Source organism: Archocentrus centrarchus, chromosome 12, assembly GCF_007364275.1.
Source record: "Archocentrus centrarchus isolate MPI-CPG fArcCen1 chromosome 12, fArcCen1, whole genome shotgun sequence".
NCBI lineage: Eukaryota > Metazoa > Chordata > Actinopteri > Cichliformes > Cichlidae > Archocentrus > Archocentrus centrarchus.
In genome coordinates, this window is record NC_044357.1 from 22,162,705 (window position 1) to 22,173,935 (window position 11,231).

Sequence of the window (11,231 nt, forward strand, 5' to 3'; positions counted from 1 at the left end):
GCATTAACTTCAGCGCAAAAGTTATGCACCTGCAGGGTTTCCGAGTATTCACAGAATATGTGCCCATAATCTGTGAATAGACAGCAGGTCTTAAAAGGTGTAATTCACCTCATAGCTGTGGGAACTGACAACCGTGTAATGGAATCATTTTGGACGTGAAAAATGATCCCCATTCTATTATTTAACGAGTCCCTGATGCGTTACGCCGCACCGTTTCAGGCTCCGTACATTCGATTAGTCACGGCGTCGGTCTCTGCTTCAGGCTGATTCTCATATCTTCCTTATTATTATTAAATCAGCCAAAACAAAAAGATATTAGGGTTGAAAGGTCATCTTAAGGTGTTTGCTGCCTGCTTGATGTGATGGACATAAAGAAACTGAAACCGTCATTAAATCTTTAGGACGTCTGGCCGGCTTGTGTGTGTGTGTGTGTGTGTGTGTGTGTGTGTGTGTGTGTGTGTGTGTGTGGTCTTCGGTAACATGATGAGTGAGAGTGCCTAAAGGCTCATTAGGTTCTTTGGTCTTTTGGTCTGAGCAGAGACTCAGCAGAGCTACACTGGCCTGATATTCACCGCCCCTGGTGTCAGCCATACCTGTGTGTCATCACATCTCTGTGCTAATAAAACATAAACGGCCCAGCTCCTGAGAATAAGTCAGCCTTTCCGAGGGGGCTCCACCTTTGGTTTCCAGAATTTACTTCACCTATCCAAGAACACACCTGTTGAGGAGGTCACATGCAGCAGTCGCCATGGTGACAAGACAGACACCTGAGTTGGGTGCTTGGCAGAGGAGGGAGAGCCAGCTGAGGGTGTCGGTGCTCTGTAAACGCTGCAGAGGACAAAGAGGGTCGGACGTGTCCTATTTTTCATCATGCCGAGAAAAAGCGACGCAGCTAAACTGGAAGAAGGTAAGTTAACGATTAGAGGACTGTTTAGTTTTAGCAGTCTTACCTGCTCAAGACTTTATATAACACGACACGCTGAGGAGTCCAGCCATTTTACCTTTGGCCCATTTTCACAGTAGGAATAAAGCCTAACACCAGTTTGTTTTTTTTTAAATTGTGTGTCTGTGTGTTCTTCCTCAGTTGGGATAGAGATAGATGGGGATATGAGTGACAGTGATGGTGAGTGAATAAAACAGCATTTCATGGAACTTTTTTATACAACAATGAAAAGTCTCGAGTCTAATTAAATGCTCAGAATATCAAAAATGTGGTTTGAATAGATGGTGGCGCCCAGAGGAGAAGGAACAGGAGGCAAGCAGGAGGAAGAGGAGGCGCACGAGGACGAGGCAGAAAACCTGCCGATGAGGATGAGGACGATGAGGAGGAAGATGAAGCTCCCAGGGGACGCAGGGGGGCAAACAGGAAGAAGCCGGCCAAGAAAAGAGGTGGCGATGATGACGAGGATGAGAGCGAGGATGAGGCTCCCAAGAGGAAGAGAGGAGGAGCGGCCAATAAGAAGAAAGGAGGCAAAGCCCGGGACAGTGATGAGGAAGACAGTGATGAGGAGAAAGGAAAGAAAGGAAAGAAGGGAGGAGGGAAGAAAGGAAGGAAGGAGGAAGAAGAAGAGAGTAAGGGTAAGAAGGGTGATACCAAAGGGAAAGGGAAGGACAAAGGCAAAGACAAGGATGATGACAAGGACAAGAAGAAGAAGAAGAAAAAGGATGACAGGTAGGCCAGAGGAGCTGAATCAGAAACAGTTTCTGCCTCACTTCCTGTTTTTACATTCCTCCTTAATGCAGGATCCACATTCATTTAACACCAAGGAGTTTAACAAAAACTCGTTAGGATTTACAGCCATAGATCCTATTTCTGATGCTCAAAAGTAATCGAACACCAACAACATTTTAAATATGATTCTTTTTAATAATTGGATGAAAATCCTTTGTTGTCAATGACTGCCTGAAGTCCAGAACCAAATGCTGTGTTTCCTCCCTTGATATACTCACCTTCAGTTTTCTACTTCTTTATGGATCTTCCTGCATACTTGCTTTTGCAGTATGCCTCGTGTCATCGCCCATTTGCACTGTTAAGCACCGTCTGATCGGTTTTGAAGCATTTTGCTGAACCTGAGCAGAGAGTGTAGCCGTGCACACGTCAGAGTTCATCCTGCTACTTCTATCAGCAGTCACAGCATCAATAAACACTAGTGACCTGGTTCCACTGGCAGCCATATGTGCCATAGCATTGATGCCTCCACCATATCTGGCAGATGATGTGGGTGGGATGCTTCAGATCATGAGTACATCATGCTGGTACAAGTTCATCTTGTTTTCATCTGGCCAAAGGATTTTTCCCAGGACTATGCCGGCTCTTTTAGATGTTTTCTGGCAAAGTCTAATCAGACCTTCTTGTAAATAGTGGTTTGCACTTTGTTGAAAAGGCTTCTCTTTTGATTGCTTGACAGTGATACGCCCACCTCTCTGGAGTGCTGTTGAAAAGACTTTAGTTGTCTTTTGTGGTCTTTTGGGCTTTTTGGTGTTGCTGAGCTGACCAGTTCACTCCTTCTTCCTACAAATGTATCAGACTGTTGATTTGGCCACTTCTTACTCTCTTTGATAGATTTGTTTTGGTTTTTCAACCTCATGATGGCCTCCTTCACATGTCTTTGGACCTGATATTGAGAGATTCTAGTGAGCAGCAACCAAATACAAGTTCAATGCTTGCAATCAGTTCCAGACTTCTAATCGTTACTTGTCATGAAATAATGAGGGAACAGGAGTCACCTGAGCACGAAACTGCTCATCAGTCAGTTGTATGATTATTTTTGAGCCCCTAAAAATGAAGGACTGTGTATAAAAATGGCTGTAATTCCTAAAGAGGTAATATAAATTTTTTGTAAAGCACCTTGAATTAAAGCTGAAGGTTTGCACTTCACTTCACTGTGGGTGCCGTACAGAGGAAAGATTTGTGGACCTAACTGTTCGCCCGCGCTGTGATTAGAGCAAAATAGAGCAAGTGATGAATCTTTAAGATTATCTTGAGGCTCCTCTGAATTCCTCTACAGTCCTTCATGTGGGATTTGACTCCGTCTGCCCTTTTGTGCTCCAGTTCATCAGATTCCAGCTCTAACTCAAGCGAGGAGGAGGAGTCCATGTCGGAGGGAGAGATGGCCCAGCTGATGGAGGAGGTGGAGGAGAAGAAGAAACTCATCGCCAACATCAGGAATAAGCCATGGAGGATGCAGCGGAGGCTCAAACTCCTAAAGTACCCCCCCCCCCCCCCCCCCTTTTTTTTTCTTTCCATATTACACAGGTTTTAGCATAAAATTAGCTTGCCCTGGAATATTTGGATTTCATTCGCGTGAATGTGTTTCCCATTTTTTCACAGGGAGGCTCAAGAATTTGTGGATAAGTTTGAAGGTGCTTTGGGGAAAGGGAAAGGCAGGAAGTGGTACGCCTACAAAGTGATGATGACAAAGGTTAGGCACAATATCCAAACTTGATCATTTTTTCTCATGTGTGTGTGTGTGTGTGTGTGTGTGTGTCTCTCTTCCCTAATTTATACCATATATAGTCATGTCCACCAATTACCTTATTTTTTTTCTTTAAATCTCAGAAATGGATCAAGTTTCAGAGGGATTTTGAGAATTTCAGAACAGCGTGCATCCCCTGGGAGAGGAAGATCAAAGAAGTGGAGAGTGAGTGTTGCTTATAGCGTTCTGTAACAGCTGCCCCCTTGTGGACAGGTGCTGAAACTAAAAAAGTTCTCGTCCCCAGGCCACTTTGGGTCATCTGTGGCGTCTTACTTTATCTTCCTGCGATGGATGTACGGCATGAACCTCGTGCTTTTTGGCTTCACCTTTGGACTCGTGGTCCTCCCTGAGGTGACGTCACGCACTGCAGTCCTGTATCTCAGAAAAATACATCCAGTGAGGTTGAAACAGGATGTACCAAACAAGCGTGGGTGAAACAGCGACAATATGTCACCATTCAAAACTGGTGAAAACGGCATCATAGATGGACAGATGCTGAGGTTTCCATGTACAATAAGTAGTCCGGTTACAAGGGAAGACATATTGATGCATTTGTCTTTGTATGTTTTTTATCCAATGGTATTTGATTGACAGCTAATTTGGTCATTAAATGCTTGTGTACAGACAGCAACACAACACCTTCGGCACCTATACAGACTAATATCAACAAACACCCTGAGTGATATTTGGAATTTACACCTTTCTTTTTTTAAAATTTTCCAGGTCTTGATGGGCCTTCCCTATGGATCTATACCCAGGAAGACTGTACCCAGAGCAGAGCAGGACACTGCTCAAGACTACTCTGTCCTCATGGACTTCAATGTGAGTTTAAAATTAAATGAACTGTGTTTGTTTTTCCTGCTTTTGGTGCTCCATCAGAGACATTTCAGCCAAAGGGAAATCACTTGAGTTGCATTGAATATTCACTTTTTCTGCACGCTGGCTGCCATAATAAGAGCTGTCTGAATTCTCTGAAGACTGAGAAAAGCTGTTTCAGTATTTCCTTTATGACCTTCTGGAACAAACAAGGACAAGATAACTGAGAAGTGACACATCTCACCATTTAAATCACTGCTGTCTGTTCAGTCTTTAGATCGCTGGCAAACCAAGGCAAGAATGATAAGCAAGAAAACATTAATGGCATCTCCTCCTTTCTCAGGGATACTGCAAATATTCAGTGCTGTTCTACGGATATTACAACAACCAGAGGACCATTGGCGTGCTGAAGTTCAGGTTACCTTTGTCCTACCTCATGGTTGGGATCGGCACCTTCGGCTACAGCCTGATGCTTGTGATCCGCACGTGAGCCTCCAGCACAGTGCAGAAAGCTGCCTGCATTTATTGCCTTTGAGATGTTACCAGTTCAGACAAATACAGAAAAAAAGAGAAACATTTTAACCCAAAACACAAACCCTGACCACTGGCAACCTCCCCAGCTAATTTTCCCCAGGTAGGGGAAAATTAGTTTGGATTAATCTGTATTGAACATCCATTTCTTTATTTTCAGAATGGCCAAAAATGCTGACGTTGGTGGCGGAGATGGAGAGGAAGGAGACTTCACCTTTGCCTGGAAGATGTTCACCAGCTGGGATTACCTCATTGGCAATGCAGAGACCGCTGACAACAAGTACGCCTCCATCACCACCAGCTTCAAGGTAACTAGCGCATTTTTATTTAATTTTATAGGCATGATTTTATTATGATTTACCACCTCTGATTTTTCCCTTTGGCTAACAGACCTAAAGTAGCTAGATTTACTGCTGAAGAAGCCTTTAGGCATGAAAAACACTGAAGACCATAATCAGTGACATGAGAGCATTTCAGATCTGTCACTGTTAAAAGAAACACGAATCGAACCATTAAAAAAAATTATATTCCTGTATTAAGGATAACGGGGTTATACGTGACCCCACTCTATCATTTTAGTCTCTACAATAGCTTAGTTACTTGAGGGTTGCTCCACTGACTGTCGGTTCTCTACATGTATTGATAAGAACAGGAGTCCATTGTGGATGAGCAGGAGAACCAGAAGGACGAGAACATTCACCTGCGCAGGTTCCTCAGAGTCCTGGCTAACTTCCTGATCACCTGTAGCCTCGGCGGCAGTGGATACCTCATCTACTTTGTGGTGAAGAGGTCTCAGGAGTTCGCCAACAGGGACGACCTCAGCTGGTATGAGAAGAACGAGGTAAGGATGGTCTATGATGCCACTTGTGAATACTTCAGCTCTCTGTTTATATAAAGATGATAGAGATAAAACAGTGAGTTTATGAAGTGTTTGTTCAGTTGGAGATCATCATGTCTCTGCTGGGCCTCGTGTGTCCGCCTCTGTTTGAGGCCATTGCCGAGCTTGAGGACTACCACCCTCGAATCGCCCTCAAATGGCAGCTGGGACGCATCTTTGCCCTCTTCCTGGGGAACCTCTACACCTTTCTGTTTGCCCTGTTTGATGAGGTCAACATCAAGGTATGGCAGCTGTATAAAGACCTGACACAGAAGCATAATTCAGGCCAGAGTAAGAACAGGAATAAAAATCATAATAAATAAAAACCACTGAGAATGCTGTCACTTTCTGTGATTGGTAAGAAGTAAGCCATCCAAAATTTTAAGTTGATGCATCTATGGTATGAATTTGAAAATGCTTGGTCACATCATTCTTGAGTTATCACATTCACAAGATGTTCAGAAAACTTGACCTTTGACCTTTACTTTGAGGTTGCTGAGATCCAAACTCGTCCGAGCTTTTTAGTGGATGCATCTGTGTTGTAAATATGAGCATCCTACCTCACATCATTCTCGAGTTTTTGTGTTCACAAGATTTTCAGAAAAGCTTGACCTCTGATTTCTGACCTTGCCCCAATTATGGCAAAAATGTATTCAGGTATTCTAGGGGTCACTGGCCATCTTTCGTAAAATTAGTAGTTTTGCTGTGATAATGTTAACAAACTAACAAACCGAAAACTATACCCTGCTAAAAAACCTACTGCTAAAGGTGAGCTTTACCAACAGGTTTTCTACAGTGTGAAAATCTGCTGACTGTTTATCCTCTTTGTTCCCCTCAGCTGGAGGAGGAGCAGTCCATTAAGAACGCCTCCATCTGGGCCCTGAAGGAGTACTACGCCAACTACTCACGTCTGGTGAATGACTCGGAGGCCACCCCGCCTCCAATGAACCCGGCCGATGTCATTAGAGGACCCTGCTGGGAGACTGCAGTCGGCATTGTAAAGAAAATCACAACTTATTTATATTTGTTCATAAATGTCTCGCTTACAACACAGACCACAACCATTTACTGCATGTCTTCAGAAAACATCAATACTCTGAAGAGCTGCAAGTGTTCTTCAAACCATTGGTGCTTGTGGAAGGATTATGACTCCAAAAAAAAACTGCATAAAAATCTAGGCCCCAATACTTCAGGTAGAATTGGAAAGAGGCACATTTGTGGTGTTTTTTTTGTTTTTTTTTATTGAAAAAGAATCACTGAAAAAGAATGCCTTTTATTACTTTTCAAAACTACCTTGAGGGTCTGGATAATTGGATCAGAAGCTTCCATTTTCCTCTCTTCCTATAAATCTTGATCTGGTCGACCATAAATAGGAAAATTATGGAATTCCAAAAACACGATTCATATTTTTTATGCACCACACGTCGTAGTTTTAATTCTTAACTTGAGTCACGGGAGTACTGAATTTTTATTTATTTTTTAAAAGTCATAAATTAGGAAAATCTTAACATTTCTGTTCCAGGAGTTTGTGAAGCTAACGGTGTCGGACATCCAGGTGTCCTACCTGACTATCCTGATCGGTGACTTTGCCCGAGCCGTCATCGTCCGTTTCCTCAACTACTGCTGGTGCTGGGACCTGGAGGCTGGATTTGTAAGTCTCTTAATTAAAGTGATGGAAACAGTAAATAGCCCCTCTGTGTACACTGCAATAAACTGTGCAACAGAAACACACTTTGACACTGACATAATGAGCCATGACACTGCAACAATGAGCTCAAAAGGAGCCTGAAATTGATGCAGCCAAACAGAATCCAGCCATCATTCATTTACATGTGTGCTTTTACTTTGAAATGCACCACTGGTTCATTGTAGGTCTGGACTTTAGAATAATAAAACTTTTGATGAAACCTTTATTAACTCTGCAGCTGTGATCACTTGGGTATAAGATGTCCGTATAGACATGGGTCAATTAAAATTTAAGGGAACACTCGATCCTCACAGTATAACATGAAGCCTGTTAAACTTTAGGGATATCGATCTGTCCAGATAGGAAGAATAAACCATTGTGTATCCATTTCATCTGCTTTGGTACAACAATTCATCTGGAGAGGCAACAAAAATACAACTGCCCCCATAAAGGGAATGCTTTTGCAGGTGGTGGCCACACACAGTTGCTCTCACTGCGTCTCACTCGACTGACTTTTCTCTAAAACACCAGAAGTGGCTGAGATTTGCTACAGTGATTTAGTGAATTAATGGTGTCTCCTAAGGTGAGAGACCAAACTTTATCTAAAAATGCATTCTTGCATTCATTCTGATAAACAGTTTGTGGAATATTTCACTTTTAGCCAGACCACCAATGTTTACAGGAAATTCTCTACCAGTGGCCAAAACTGCACTTCCTCTGAATGGCCACTAGATTCGGAGTCGGTCCCGATGGACTCCGTGTTAAAATGTCCAACCTTACAGAAAAAGTAAACATGGTTAGAGCCAGATTTTAATGCTTCATAATGATAATGATGTATTTTTTTTGCACTCATCCACCTGGATACTGGAGTTAGGAGCATGGCAACTTTACAACTTAGATATGCAAAAATAGACTGACAGTCTTTATTAAGACTATAATAAATGTGTAATTTATTATATTAATGCTTTTAATTACAGCCTAACCAGATGTGAAATCCAGATAAGTGCACCCACTAGCCTGTTTTCACTGAATTTGATAAAGTGTGAAACTAATAACTGTCTCTGATCACTTTCAGCCATCATACGGTGAGTTTGACATCAGTGGAAATGTTCTTGGATTGGTCTTCAATCAAGGCATGATTTGGTACAAACTCTGCAACCCTTCTAATTATCATGCTGCTCATTAAAAGTTCCAGCTCTAAAGTTGAGAAACTATGCATGTAATTATTGTGTCTTATGTCTCTCCTCAGTGTTTTTTAGTTTGACCTATTTCTAGTGATAAACCAACGTCATCCTCGTATTTAACACCTGATCAAGAATGATCGATCCCCTTTGATTTCAGGATGGGGGCCTTTTACGCTCCTGGGCTGGTGGGCATCAATGTGCTCCGCCTCCTCAGCTCCATGTACTATCAGTGTTGGGCTGTGATGGCCACCAACGTCCCCCACGAGAGAGTCTTCAAGGCCTCCAAGTCCAACAACTTCTACATGGGCCTCCTGCTCCTCGTCCTCTTCCTCAGCCTGCTGCCTGTTGTCTACACCATCATGACGCTGCCGCCTTCGTTTGACTGTGGACCTTTCAGGTGATAACATGCACAAAAATTAATCAGAATGTGAGATGCATGAAGTGATTTGCTAATATGAAACACCGAGTGAGTTGTTGTTTGCAGTGGGAAGGAAAAGATGTTTGACGTGATCATGGAGACGATTGACCTGGACCTGCCGGCCTTTATGGGGACGCTCTTTAGCTATGCAGCTAACCCCGGTCTCATCATACCAGCTGTACTTCTCATGGTGTGAGTGTAGATACATACATAACACACGTGTATTATTTTAGATTTTCAGCCACTTTTGTAATCTTAATCTTATATTTTAAAATTGAACAATAGAAACACACCAAAAAAAAAAAATCCTGTCATCTCTCTTTTACAGACTGGCCATCTATTATTTGAACTCAGTATCTGAGGCCTACAAAAACTCCAATGTAGAGCTGAAGAAGAAGATGAAGATGGTGCGTAAAAATGTCCAGAGTTCAGTGCAGAAAAGGGATGTTGCTGCAGGGCTGAGAACTGCCCTCAGACAAATCTATCATATCATAGCAAGTGATTGTGGTCATGATATTTGATAGAGACATTCATTGTCATCTCCTGAGGTTGATTAATACTAATTAATACTAATTAATACTAATTAATACTAATTAACTAATTAACTAGTTGTTAGATCCAAATTCTGTTTAAAATGACTTCAGAGGGTTGTTAGATGTCCGCAGCATGTCCAGATCTGCACAGTTTTCCTCTATTTTGGGATCTTAACTCATTTAAAGATCTGCTCAATGAACCAACCAGCTGAAATTCCCAAGTTTTTCTTGTTTATTTATCGCACACAAAAACCAAGCTCAGGAATACATCACATGTATCTATTCTTGTGTGCTATAGAGTGAGCTCCAGCACTATTACTGCCTAACTCCATCTCTCAATGCAGGCTCGCGATGAAGAGAAGAACCGTAGGAACAATGCAGACACCACCAACCAGGTCATGAAAGACCTGGAGGACCTGCTGCCGAACCGATCCCTCATTCCCCCTGCTCCACCAGAGCCTGGTCAGTATTATATCCTGATGAGAGCTTTAATTTCCAAAGCATAACTGTCCGCTGAGGCCGTGAAAGTAACATGACTACAAACCAGACTGTAACCATTTCTCTCTCTGAACAGAAAAAGCAACGGAGCCAGAACTAAAACCAACAAAGACAAAGCCCGGGTCAGCCGGTAAAGGTGTTAACCTGCAGAAAGATGTGTCTCTAGCATCACCCAATCCTAATGCTCGAGGGCCGGTAAGAAGGCCACCTGGACCAGGAGGACCCGGTCCGGGTCCAGGCCGTGGGAGAGGGCCTGGACCCGGACCGGGCCCAGGCCGTGGGAGAGGGCCCCCTCCGAGATAATTTCACAGAAGATGTTAGTAATAGCTCCTGATTATGTTTCTGCTCTGTGGGTAACATGGGACTATGTTTAGCCATTTTAGGCAAATGCATATATTATATGCAAATATATGACCCAAGTGGGATGTCTGCTGGTTACTGTTATAGCTTCTGTCTAAACTTGGTATATCTCATAGTGCGGTGTTGGTCTTGTTTCTACATCATATTAATACTGGGAAACGGAGAGAGAAAATCTTGTCCTGTAATAATAAAAGTCACGCAAAAAAAGCTAAAGTTCACAGTGAGGCAGGTTAAAAGTGGATGAAAGGCTCACATCATGTGCCTTTTGGGTTCATTTTCAGAAAGTCTTTCAAGTCCTTCCTGTATGTGGTCATTTCTCCCATGTTGCAATGTCAGTTGCAATGATTGTACTGGAGCAACGTTAATTATCATGCTGCAAGAACAACGCCAACAGAAATATATCGAGTTATGTTTCCACGGTTTATTTTAAGTTTAGTCATAGACTGTATATAAAAGATGGATGTCAAGACTGTGATTTAGGCTGTTTGGATGTCCTCATCTGTTTTTTTTTTGTTTTTTTAAACGGATGTGGTAAGAGGCAAATAGAGAGCCAAACGGTTTATGATTGGCTGGAAAATTATAATAATCAAAACTCAGGTGCAACTTTAAGCTAATTAATTTTAAGGGCACAAACTGGTAAACTAGATAGAAATAGCCACATTACTAGTCACTGATTTCATTTCATTATGTTGATTATGTAAAAAAACAAAAAAAAATCTGTGATTCATTGCTATGATTTTGAAGATAATATACCGACCACCTAGATATATATTCATGTTATTAAAGTAATCAGTGTGTGGTCACATCCTGATGTCTGATACAGTTTCATTTTTTTTCTTATATTTACACTG

General features: G+C 42.2%; 1 protein-coding gene across 2 annotated transcripts; it reads left to right on the forward strand.

The window, feature by feature from the left end:
• Positions 1 to 870: 870 nt before the first annotated feature.
• tmc2a (transmembrane channel-like 2a) lies at positions 871 to 10,323 on the forward strand. Of its 2 annotated transcripts, none has more exons than XM_030743045.1 (20): positions 871 to 907; positions 1,085 to 1,127; positions 1,244 to 1,672; positions 3,068 to 3,208; positions 3,332 to 3,422; positions 3,560 to 3,641; positions 3,721 to 3,827; positions 4,200 to 4,298; positions 4,636 to 4,778; positions 4,984 to 5,131; positions 5,476 to 5,664; positions 5,763 to 5,942; positions 6,539 to 6,697; positions 7,223 to 7,351; positions 8,463 to 8,530; positions 8,729 to 8,968; positions 9,056 to 9,181; positions 9,318 to 9,396; positions 9,867 to 9,984; positions 10,097 to 10,323. In XM_030743045.1, exons 1-20 carry the CDS (start codon positions 871 to 873, stop codon positions 10,321 to 10,323), a joined length of 2,835 nt encoding a protein of 944 aa, XP_030598905.1. The 2 variants fall into 2 exon arrangements, with proteins under 2 accessions (XP_030598905.1, XP_030598904.1); XM_030743044.1 differs by having other exon boundaries at positions 1,085 to 1,123; positions 1,225 to 1,672; positions 3,053 to 3,208.
• Positions 10,324 to 11,231: the final 908 nt, after the last annotated feature.